This window comes from Muscardinus avellanarius, assembly GCF_963383645.1.
Source record: "Muscardinus avellanarius genome assembly, chromosome: 15".
Taxonomy (NCBI): domain Eukaryota; kingdom Metazoa; phylum Chordata; class Mammalia; order Rodentia; family Gliridae; genus Muscardinus; species Muscardinus avellanarius.
Window position 1 is genome coordinate 56745449 of NC_137801.1, and position 12926 is coordinate 56758374.

Sequence of the window (12926 nt, forward strand, 5' to 3'; positions counted from 1 at the left end):
ACTACAACAACTTAGGTTGTTCCATGCTTTTGGACACATTCCTATAATCCCAGTACTTGAGAAGCCGAGACAGGAGATTGCTGGTGTGAGCCCAGGTTCAGCAAATTATTGAGATGCTATTTCAAAATAAAAAATAAAGTAGGGTTTGGGGTGTAATCCAGATGCAGAATGCCCTTGATTCCAATCCCCTAGAGTAAGCCAAGAAAACATTTAGTTTGGTTATCTGCTGGAAAAAAAAGGGAAGTTCTGTATTTTTTATTAAGTTTTCCTATATTTAAGTTTGTGAGCGTGAGTGTGTGTGAGAGTACTAGGGGTTGAAATTAAGGGCATGCTACGTCAGATATGTCAAAGATACAACCTCAGCCCTATTTCTTATTATTTTTTTGGTGGTACTGGGGTTCCTGAAAACCCTTCTACCTCTGGGGTTCACTCCCAGACCTTTTAAATATATTTTTATTTGAAAACAGGGTCTCTTAAGCCAGCGAGGCTGGCTTTGAACCTGCACAATCCTCCTGTTTCCGCCTCCGAAGCACGGGGATTACAAGCATGCGCCACCATGCCCAGCCCTATTTATTTTATTTTTGTGGTACTAGGGGATTGAACTAGGGGCTTTCTGCTTCCATGCTACCCACTCAGACCTATTTTATATTTTATTTGGAAACAGGGCCTCACTAAGTTGCTGAGAGCCTCACTAAGTAGCTGATCCTCCTGTATCAGCCTCCCAAGTACAGGGATTATAAGTGTGCACCATCATACTTGCCTTATTTTTTATTTTGAAATAGGGTCTCACTAAAGCTGAGGCTGCCCCCTCAAACACTCGATTCTCCTGTCTCAGCCTCCTAAGTACTGAGATTACAAGTGTTCGGCATCACACCTGGCTAACATTTTAAGTTTTTTAACCATCAATCTATAAAGTATGCTGTCTTACTAAACAGGCAAACTAATTATAGCTCTATAGCTTTATAAATTCTTCTCAAAATGAGGAGGGACATAAAAATTCAAACTGGGAATCAGCACTCCTCCCATAACTAAAAGAAATGTCTAAGGTAAATTTACTATCTTAAAAACCTGAAGAATATGATAAAATAACACCAAATGTAAACATCTAACCTATCTTTAAAATAGCAAAATATATACAGATACAGCATACTGCAGAGAAAGCACTATCAAAATAATAAAAATAAAAAAGGAAACCATCTTTCACTTACCATCTGTGGATCATTGGAACGGCTAACCCAACCTGATATTAACTTTAAGGTTTCTCTTTTTACTGTCCTCATACTTCTAATCAATGGTTGCTTTGTAACCATTTCACCTTAAAAAAATAAAAATAAAAAAGAGTAGAATATGAGATTGGTAATTAAGCTAATAACTTAGTTTGGTAACAAAGTGGTAACTGTGTGTGTGTATGTACACACACTAATGCCCAGGAACCTGATCCTCACGCGCGCGTGTGTGTTCGTATGTATATACACACACTAAGCCTTACTAAGTAAGCTGAGGCTGTCCAGGAACCTGATCTTCTTGTCTCAGCCTCCCAAATGCTGGAATTACAAGTGTGTGCCCCCATGCCCGGCTGCAACTAGGTATATTTAAAAACCTAGTGAGAAATAAGTGAGAAATAAAACCTGTTCCAAATAAGAAATCAAATCAGGCAGAGCTATAGCTCAGAGGTAACTGCTTCTGGGTTAAATCCACAGTACCAGGAAAAACAAACAAAAAAAAAAAAAAAAAAAAAAAAAAAAAACAAAACAAAAAAAACCCAGAAATAATTATGAAAATAAGCTGTAAGACTAATCTTTCTGATAGTGGAGGATGGGGAGAGAGAGGAATATTCTATATTTAACAAAGAGAATTATGCTTGATAGGCAGGTGCTCTACCACTGAGTTATACCCCCAAATCCAAGACTTATTGTATAGCATTCTATCATTATATAACAATTGAGAATCACCTACCATTAGCCTGGATAGCTGCAGAAATATTTTCACTGAGGCACTTGTATACATTTAGCATATCTAAATAAATTCTTCCAAGCTGAATTACAAAAGGATGTCCAACAGCTTTACAGGCTCTCACATTTGTTTTCAAAATGCTACCAAGCTGCTTGACTGTTTCAGGATCTTTCAGTATATCCACATTCTGAAAAGAAAAACCCAAGAATTATCCACATAATCAACTAAGATTAAAAATATAAAATCAGCCAGGTGTGGTGGCGCATGCTTGTAATCCCCGTGCTTGGGAGGTGGAGAAAGGATCTTGCAGGTTCGAAGCCAGCCTTGCTGGCTTAAGAGACCTTGTTTCCAAATAATATATAAAATAGGCCTGGAGTGTAGCCCAGAGGTAGAAGGGTTCCATCCCTAATACCACCCCCCAAAAAACCAGTTGTTGTGACACACATACCTATCATCCCAGTACTTAGGAGGCTAAGAGGAAGATAGCAGGTTCAACCCTTAGCAAAGTGAAATTCTCAACCTAGAGAGACTGTTTAAACAGGGCTAGGGAGTTGGGCATGGTGGTATAAGCTTGTAATCTTGTACTTGGGAGGATGAGAAAGGATTGTAGATTTGAAGTCAGACCCAGCAACTCAGTGAAAACTTGTTTACAAATAAAAAATAAAATGGGGGTAGAGGGCATAGCTAGTCTAACATCCCTGAGTTCCACGGACCCCTGTGGTTTCTCTAATACCACATACACACAAAACAGATGGGCCTATATTACAAGGGCACACTTGTAACCACAGTACTTGGGAGGTACTTTCTCAGCCACTCTCAGCTTTGTAAGATCCTATTTCAAAATAAACAATAAGAAAGCCAGTCATGGTGGTGCCTGCTTATAATCCCAGTACTAGGAAGGCTGAGACAGGAGGGCTGCACTGCAGGTTTGCGGCCAACCACAGGTAAAGAACAAAAAACAGAGCCGGGCGTGGTGACACACGCTTGTAATCCCCGCGCTTGGGAGGCAAAGACATACTTCCCTTAGCCCCCACACAACCACCGTACAGAACCTTCAAATACAAACACTTAAACTTACTTTGGTTGCCTGCTGAATTATACTATCCCACACTTGATTAGGGAGAAGCATGTATTTTTCTATCAAATGCTCTTGGACTGTCTGGTCTGTCTGTGCACCAATCATGTATCCCACAGCTTCATAAAATGTATGAACCTATTTAAAAAAGCAGGTATTTTACGTTTGTTGTAAAAAAAACAAAAAACAAAAAACTCGTAGATAAACCATGCGCAAGCAATTAAAAACATTCTGAGCAAAAGCCTAATAAGATTTAGGTTAATATTCTGCCTTCCTATGAAAATTTAACCATAAAAACACTTGAACTAAATTAAATAGTGGCACAAAACTCTCATTAATGAGCTGTGATTTATAGTGGTTACCTCCAAAAATATGTTTAGTGTTTTACCTACCTGCTGAGGCTGAAGATCACATATTATAGTGTTAATGTTGTTCAAAATTTCATCAATAAATGGCATTACTTCTCCAACCTGAACCTGAACAAAATGCCTGCGGCATTTTTGGGCTATTTTAATGAACGTGTCACAAGCCATATCCTGGACTCCATCATGGGTCTCTGACGAAACAAAAACACTTATCTATTTTTTGTTCAATAAAAATAAAACAAAAACAGTATTCTAAAGATGAAAAGATTTACCATGCATGAATTCAAACAGCTTGTTAACCACTGTCTTCAAAAACTTCCAGTGAGCTCTCAAAAATCTTGGATATTGACCTACTATGTACATGATATTTGATGCAATAATAGCTTTATTATCTTTGCCTCTTTTCTGTTCACATAATCCTAATAGATCCTGTAAAATAAAACAAATTTGGTTCAATTATCATGAGAAATATTACTTGGTGTTTTTGTTCCATAGTCATCTGCTGCATACCTTTATTTTTTTGGTGGTACTGGGGGTGGAACCCAGAGGCTTTCTACCTCCGTGCTATACTCCCAGACCTTTTTTTTTTAATATTTTATTTTGAAACAGGGTCTCACTAAGTTGCTGAGAGCCTCACTAAGCAGCTGAGGCTGGCTTCGAACCCGTGTGATCCTCCTGTCTCAGCCTCCCAAGCGCGGGGATCACAAGCGTGCGCCACCACGCCCGGCTGCTGCATACCTTTATAACAGTAACAAGAAATCGTTTCTCATCCTCTTCATGCATTGCTCCACTAATGGAGCCGATTGCCCAACACAATGTATTCAAATTTTTCCACGACCACTCTGTACCATTCACTTGATTGTGAAGTTTCTCAGTCATTATTCTTTCTGTATCTACATAATCCAGATGAGTAAGATAAACTATAAAGAAAAAAGTTTCACACGTAGTAAGTGGAAAACTTAATAGGCCAAAAGGTTTATTAGTAATAAAGATGGCTATATTACACGAACATTCAGAAATTATAGAACTCCCACCCAAAAAGATTTACAAAGGTAAAGATTAAATTTATAGTATTTATTAACATACCTAATGTTTCTCTCATATTCTTATACAAATTTATGGAATCTGTATCCTTCATGAATTCTCTCACAACTTCTCCCTGATCATTTTCTACAACCAATACTTCCTCTGGTTTAGCCATTCTACTAACCATCAGTAAACGAACCTATACAAAAATAAGTCAAGAAAACAGACATTTGAAAACAACAGTAAATGTAGAAAAGGGTGGGTCTGGAGAATTTAGGCATTACTTAAATTTAAAAAATTAGTAAGATACCAGGTGTGGTGGCGCACGCTTGTAATCCCTGCGCTTGGGAGGCTGAGACAAGGAGGAACACACAGGTTCGAAGCCAGCCTCAGCTACTTAGTGAGGCTTTCAACAACTTACTGAGACACTGTTTCCAAATAAAGTATAAAATAGGTCTGGGAATATAGCCTGGAGGTAGAAAAACCCCTGAGTCCCACCCCCAGTACCACCAAAAAAGATAATAAATTTAAGCCAGGCGTGGCGGCACATGCTGTAATCCCAGTATTTGGGAAGCTGAGACAGGAGGATTTGGGTTTGTGGCCAGCCTCAGCTACTTATATGAGGTCCTTTGCAAAAAACCGAGACCCTGTTTCAAAATAAAGAACAAAAATAGGGCTAGGGGTATAGCTTAGAGGTGGAATGCCTGAGTTCCACCCCCAGTTAAAAAAAAACTTAAAATATAATCCTACAACAATAGTTTAAATATTGTTTAACCACTGTGTGTGTGTTGGAAAGGGCTACTGGGAACTGAACCCAGAGGCATTCTACCTCTGAGCTATACTTCCAGCCCTATTTTTGATTCTTTATTTTGAAACAGGGTCTCACTAAGTTGCAGAACCTCATACTAAATAGCTGAGGCTGCCCATGAGCCTGTGATCATCCTGTCTTAGTCTCCCAAGTCCTGGGATTACAAGTGTGTGGCACCATGCCCAGCTCCCTATTTTTATTTTTAAACAGGGTCTTGCTAGGGTCATGAGTCCTACTACTTGTTGAGGCTATCTTTGAAACTGTAGTCTTCCTGTCTCAGGCACTGGAATTAAAAGCATACTGGAAAAGCATGTACCACCACACACAGCTTAGCCATGCCTGTTATAAATAGAATAAAAAATAATAGGGAGTGGTGCTGCACACGTGTAATCCCAGTACTTGGAAAGATGAAACAGGTTCACAACAGCCAGCACCAGAAACTTAAGTGAGGCCAATCTTGGAAATTAAGGTGGTGGTGGCGGAGAGAGATCAACTTTTGTTACAACTATTTCCCATGTCTATTTCCTAGGCGCTGATTTACTTACTACACTGTCAGGCAGCCAATGCTTCTACATTTCTAAGGAATTCACAGGTGAGGCTGATTCTGGTGGGACATGTACCATCTTTTCAGAACTACAGTTATCTTTTTGTGTACTGGGGATTAATCCTAGGAGTGCTTTACCTCTTAACTACATCCACAGCTTTCTTTCATCTCATTTTTTCTTTTTTATCCATGTTGCTGGGATAGAACCCAGGGGCATTCTACTCTGAACTATACTCTCAATCCTATTTCAATACTGAAAGAGTCTCATTAGGTTGATGAGAGTTCTCACTACTTGCAGAGGCTGTGATCCTCTTGTCTCAGCCCCTGACAGCATCAAGTTAATTAAGTTGCCACACAATGCCTGAAACTTTTTTTGGGTTATGGCGGTGATACTGGGGATGAAACCTGGGGCACGTAAGCAAACGGTTCTAACACTGAATTACATTTTTCTTTCAGTTTTTGGTGCTAGAAATTGAACCCAAGGCCATTTTACCTCTAAGTTATACTCACATTCCTATTTTATTCCCCCTTCCCCCGGTCTGGGGATGGAAACCAGAGGCATTTGACCTGCGAGCTACATCCCCTGCCCAATTTTTTATTCTTTTTTTTTTGAAACAGGGTCTCACTGAGTTGTGGAGGGCCTCACTTAGTAGCTGAGGCTGCCCACGAACCATGATCCTCCGGTCTCAGCCTCCCAAATGCTGGGATTACTAGTGTGCACCACCACACCCGGCTCCTATTTTATGTTTATTTGCTGAGGCTGGCTTGGAACCTGTGTGAGCCACCAAACCTGGAAATCCAGAGGCTTCTACTTCCAGGCTACACATGCAGGCCTATTTTATATTTTATTCAAAAACAAGGAGTCGCCAGGCGTGGTGCACCCTTGTAATCCCAGCACTTGGGAGGCTAAGACAGGAGGATCACATAGGCTCAAAGCCAACCTCAGCTACTTAGTGAGACTCTGTTTCCAAATAAAGTATAAAATAGGTCTGGAGTATAGCCCGGAGGTAGAAAAGCCCCTAGGTTCCACCCCCATTACCACTGTGTGTGTGTGTGTGTGTGTGGGGGGGGTAGGGAAAAAAAGAAAAGAGTCTTACTAACAGAAAGTTGCTGAGGTTGGCTTTGAACCTGCAATTCTGTTTTAGCTTTCCAGGTACTGGGATTACAAGTGTGTGCCACGATGCCCAGCTCTGTCCAAATTACTCAATTTCAGAGGCTGGCCGGGAGCAATGGTACATCCTTCTAATCCCAGTACTTGGGCAAGACAGGAGGATTACAGATTCTCAGCCAGCCTCAACTATTTAGTGAGACCCTGTTTAAAAAATAAAGAATAGTAGCCGGGCATGGTGGCACATGCTTGTAATTCCAGCATTCTGGAGGCTGAGACCCAAAGATCGCGGACAGCCTCAGATACTTTTGGGTTATACTCCCAGTCGTATTTTATTTTGAACAGGGTTTTTATTATGTTGTGGAAAATCTATCATTAAGTTGTTGATCTGGCTGTGAACCTGTTATCTTTTTGCCTCAACTTCACCAAGTACTGGGATTATAGGCGTGAGCCACTGTGCTTGTCTAAAATAAATTTTTCTTAAGATCATTATTATAAAATAGGCTAGACAAATTAAAGGATTTGCATTTTCTTCAAAAACCACAGTATACAACAGGAAGAGTATTCAAGTAACCACCTTACTATTACCTTTGATAATACAGGCAAATATAGCTGTCTCCTGGGAGGAACATCAAAATGCTGACTTCCAGATAGTAATGGAGAAGCAGATGTAGAAAACGGACTCTCTCTATAGAGTTCAGATGCCAAATGATTCCAGTACTCAAGACATATCTTAAAGATTTCAGTTTCTTCCACTTCAGACACCAACAACATATAATGAAGGGCCTATACAAAAGAGCAACATGTTAAAATAATAAATTCTTAAATATTCTAACCTAGCCTTCACTAGCCGCTTTAATAAGAAATAAAAACTCATGTCCACTTTAGTGCAACTCTGAGATTTCATTAATCAAACAGAATAACCACATTGGTAGTAAAATGATGCTGCTTGTTAACATGTCCTAGAATGCTGCAACAATGTTACATAGTTGCTAATTCACTGTGTTTTTTTTGGTCCTGGGGGTCAAACCCAGGATTATTCTACCTCAGAGCTATACCCCAGGCCTATTTTACTTTTGATTTTGAAACATGGAGTAAGGCATGGAGGATCTCACAAAGTTGTTGAGGCTGTCCATGAAACTGTGGTCTCCAATCTCCGATTTCCAAGTACTGGGATTACAGGTGAATACCACGATGCCCAGATAGTCCACATGTATTTTAATTAAGTCTCTTAAAATTTAGGATTTTGGAAATGGGTGTGGTGGGGCACGCTTGTAATCCTAGTACTTGTGAAGCAGAGTCAGGAGGATCGCAGGTTCTTGGCTAGCCTGAGCAACTTGAGGCCCTCCGTAATATAAGATCCTGTTTCAAAAAAGAAAAAAGTAAATAAAAAATAGGGCCGAGGCTGGGCATGGTGGCGCATACTTGTAATCCCCGTGCTTGGGAGGCTGAGACAGGAGGATCGCGCAGGTTCGAAGCCAGCTGTGCTGGCTTAACCCTGTTTCCAAAAATAAAAAAATAGGTCCGGGAGTGTAGCCTGGATAAAGAAGGGCTTCCAGGAACCCCAATACCACCAAAAAAGGGCTGAGAGTTGAAGTAAGAGGGAGAATGCCCTTGGGTTCCTTCCCAGGTACCATAAAAAAAAAAAAAAAAAAAAAAAAAGGTTCTGGTACCTATAATCAAAAGGTAGAAATAACCCAGATGTCCATGACAAATGGATTGATGAAATAGAACTTATAGAATTTGGTATATTTCTAAAATGGATTAGTATTCAATCACAATAAATAAAAGTACAAGTGGCGACATAAGAGAAATCTCAAAAAACATTAAGGCAACATACAAAAGGGTCACGTTAATTTTTTTTTTTTTTTGGTGGTACTGGGGTTCCTGGAAACCCTTCTACCTCTGGGCTACACTCCCAGACCTATTTTATACCTTTATTTGGAAACAGGGTCTCTTAAGCCAGAGAGAGACTGGCTTCAAACCAGCACGATCCTCCTGTCTCTGCCTCCCAAGCCCGGGGATTACAAGTGTGAGCCACCACACCCGGCTACATGTTGATGTTTTTACTTATATGGTCTCCTCTTTTTTTTTTAATTTATTTATTTTGTGGGTCTGGGGATGGAACCCAGGGGCATTCTACCTCTGAGCTATACCCCCCTGCCCTGTTTTTTATTCTTTATTTTGAGACAGGGTCTCACTAAGCTGCGAAGGGCCTCACTAGGTAGCTGAGGCTGTCCGCGAACCGCGATCCTCTGGTCTCAGCCTCCGGAATGCTGGGATTAAAAGCGTGTGCCACCACGCCCGGCTTTATATGGTCTTCTCTTTGAAGATGAGAAAATTTTAGAGCTAGATGTATTGTCCGCTGCACAACATTCTAAAATATACTAAACAGTGTGGACAGCCTCAGCTACTTAGTGAGGCCCTCTGCAATTTAGTGAGACCCTGTTTCAAAATAAAGAATAAAGCCGGGCGTGGTGGTGCACGCTTGTAATTCCCGCACTTGGGAGGCGGAGACAGGAGGATCCTGCTGGTTCGAAGCCAGCCTCACTGGCTTAAGAGACCCTGTTTCTAAATGAAAATATAAATAAATAGGTCTGGGAGTGTAGCCCAGAGATAGAAGGGTTTCCAGGAACCTGAGTACCACCACGACCACCACCACAAAAAAAAAAAAAAAAAAAAAAAAAAAAAAAAAAAAGACAAAAATATAGGACAGAAGGTGTAGCTCAGAGGTCGAATGCCCTGGGTTCCATCCCCAGACCCGCAAAACAAACAAAGAAACAACAACAACAACAAACCCTAAAATACTGAAGAGTACAATTTTTAAGTGAACTCAAGGTATTCTTCATCTGAGCTACATGCTGAACTCCATTTTATTTATTTTGAAACAAGGTCTTAGGCTATTAGGCAAATTTTATAATCCCCCAGTTTCAGCCTGGTGAGTATTAGGATAATGAAGTATGCTACTAAACCCAGCAGGAATCTTATTTTGATCATACTTTTTCCCTACCCTGGTACTGAGAATTGAACCCAAAGACATTCCTACCTCTAAGCTACACTCCCCAGATCATTTATTACCTTATTTTGAAAAAAGGTCTCACTACATTGGGGAGAGCCTTACTAAGTATCAGAAGCTGGTAGCGAACCTGTGATCCTCCTGTCTCATACTCCCAAGTAGTGAGATTATAAGCATGTACCATTATACCTGGCTTGATTAAATTTTAAACCTAGTTTTATACAGAATACAGGGTATCAGTTGGTTAAATCAGAATTGCCATATGTTCAAAATATAAAAGTAACAGGTGAAAGGAAACAGTAAAATCACATACATTTTAGAAGAAAAGTACACATTTTAAAAGTTGATCTTAGTTATATAGACAACTACAGAAATCACCAAGGCTCCAAGAAGCATAAACCACCAAAGTTCCACAAAGCATACCTCCATGAGTGTTTCCCTGAGATTTAAACGCTTTTCTATAAGTTGACCATGTTCCTTAAGAAAGGTGCAGAGAAATAAACTGAGATTTTGAATGAAGTTCTGTTCATCATCTTTTCCATTCGAGTATGCAAGTCGAATATTAGTATTTAAAGGAAGCATCTGCAAGTTCAAAAATGGACTATCAATCTATATTTTATAAAAGTCAACAACAAAAGACATTTTAAATTCTAAAGTACCAACATCCATCTGCTAATAATAAACCATAATACAGAGCTCCTAGGCTCATTATTTTTCTTTGTGACTTAAGATTTTTTTGTGTGTGTGGTTTGGGGATTGAACCCAGGGGCATTCTACCTCCTAGCTACACCCTTAGACCAATTTTTTATTCTTTACTTTGAAACAGGGTCTAACTGACTTCCAAACAGCCTAAGTAGATGAGACTGGCCTCGAACCGTGATCCTACTGTCTCAGACTCCCAAATGCTGGGATTACAAGCGTGCGCCACCACGCCTGGCTAGATTTTTTTAAAAAACAAAACAAAACCAAAACTTGCACAGGGACAGGTAATTTTTATTATATCCTTCTAAATTTTCCTATCAGAATCTTCCCTTCTCTGACACTGAAAAAGTCAATCCATTCAAATGTAAATAGTAACACATTATAACTCATTTCCTAGAAGATCACTTCTCAGATAATTATAGATAGGGCTAGAAAGAATTCCTTCAGACTTACTATCAGAACCAGATCTGATTATATTTCTCAGGTTCCCTCTTTCGTTTTGGTACTGGTTATTAAACCATGGGGCATTCTAGCTCCATCCATCCATCCATCCATCCATCCATCCATCCATCCAACCATCCATCCATATTTTGTGGCATTGAGGGTGGAACCCAGGAGCTTTTCTACCTCCAGCTATACTCCCAGACCTATTTTATACTTTATTTGGAAACAGGGTCTCATTCAGATGCTGAGAGCCTGAGTAGCTGAGGCTGGCTTCGATCCTCCTGGATCCTTCTGTCTCAGCCTCTCAAGTGCTGGGATTACAAGTATGCGCCACCACGCCTGGCTTTTAATTTTTTTAAATTTTGAAACGGGATCTAAGTAAATTGCAGAGAGTCCCTAAATAGCTGAGGATGGCTTCAAACCTGTGCAATCCTGTCTCAGCCTCCCAAGTGCTGGGATTACAAGTGTGTGCCACAATACCCAGCTCCATCTATATTTTTATTTGGAATCAAGGTCTCACTAGTTTGATGAAAGTCTCACTACTTTCTGAGGCTGTCATCAAACCTGCAATCCTTTTGTTTCAGCCTTCCAAATACTGGGTTTATGGGCATGCTCTACCATGCCCAGCTTTGGTTCTCCCTTCTAGGTAACACCTCTTCTAAATCCTAGGGAAGACTAAGATTGCCATACTCCCAGCCCTTTCTATTTATGTTTTTGTGTATGTGTGTGCAGTATTCATGATTGAAGTAAGGAATATTCTAGCTACACATCATCCCTTATTTTTTAATTTTTATTTTGAAGCAACGGCAAACTACATTTCAGAGGGTCTCCCTAAGCAGCTAAACCTGGACTCCAAACTACCATCCTCCTGTATCAACCACCCAAGTACTGGGATTACAAATATACGTTACATGCCAGGCGTAGTGGCACACGCTTGTAATCCTGTGCTTGGGAGGTGGAGACAGGAGGATCGTGCAGGTTCGAAGCCAGCCTCAGCTGATTTAAGAGACCCTGTTTCCAAATAAAAATAAAAATAGGTCTGGGAATGTAGCCCGGAAGTAGAAGAAAAAAAAAAAAAGTTACAATGCCGGCTTTTACTGTTTTGTTTTTTAAACAGGGGCTCCCCAGGTTGCTGAGGCTCTCTTGGAACTTCTCAATCCTCCTGTTTTAGCCTCCTCAGTACTGGGATGATAGGCATGTACTATCAACTAATATCAAAGGATTTTCTTACATTTACTTATATATTTAATTTGGCACTGGGGATTGAACTCAGACATTTTATACCTCCTGTACCCCCTTTTGGGGGGCAGGACTGGAAATTGAATCCAGGGCCTTTCTACCTCTGAGCTACATCTCCATTATTACAAAAAGAAAAATATGCACATAATACACCACACTGAAAAGAGTTCATGTTGAATCTAACATCTTCCAAAGCACTGTAATTATTAAAAAAAAATTTTTTTTGGGGGGGACAGTATTGAGGATTGAACCCAGGGGTATTCTACTCCTAAGCTACACCTCCAGCATTAAAAAAAATTGGATTGAACTTCTAACCTACGCTTCTGCCTTTTAATTTTTTTTTTCAGTACTGAGGAATTCAAGGGCATTTTACTTTCAAGCTACATGCCCAGTCCTATTTTTAAATTTTTTAAAATTTTGAAATAAGTACTAAGTAGCTGAGACTGATTGAGAATCTGTGATCCTCCTGTCTCATCCTCATCAACAGTACTCCCAAGCATGAACCATGATACATGCCAGCCCAATTTTATATTTTATTTGGAAACGGTTCCATTGAGCCTCCCCATGTTGCCGAGGCTGGCTTTCAACATGCAGTCACCCTGTCTTAGCCTCCCTAGTACTGGGATTACAAGTGTGCACTACCACA

The 12926-nt window shown here is 40.1% G+C and overlaps 1 protein-coding gene across 2 annotated transcripts in view; it reads right to left on the reverse strand.

Annotated features, from left to right (window-relative positions):
- Positions 1-12926, reverse strand: part of XPO1 (exportin 1) — a gene marked incomplete at both ends in the record, with an annotated part of 73662 nt that overhangs the window by 7931 nt on the left and 52805 nt on the right. Inside the window, 9 exons of one of the 2 annotated variants that reach the window (XM_080711496.1) lie at positions 1209-1315; positions 1957-2140; positions 3032-3166; positions 3421-3584; positions 3666-3822; positions 4132-4313; positions 4480-4618; positions 7468-7665; positions 10319-10477. In XM_080711496.1, coding sequence (XP_080567622.1) covers positions 1209-1315; positions 1957-2140; positions 3032-3166; positions 3421-3584; positions 3666-3822; positions 4132-4313; positions 4480-4618; positions 7468-7665; positions 10319-10477 — 1425 coding nt within the window. The remainder of the gene's footprint in view (positions 1-1208; positions 1316-1956; positions 2141-3031; positions 3167-3420; positions 3585-3665; positions 3823-4131; positions 4314-4479; positions 4619-7467; positions 7666-10318; positions 10478-12926) is intronic. The other variant, XM_080711497.1, reaches the window with a different exon arrangement.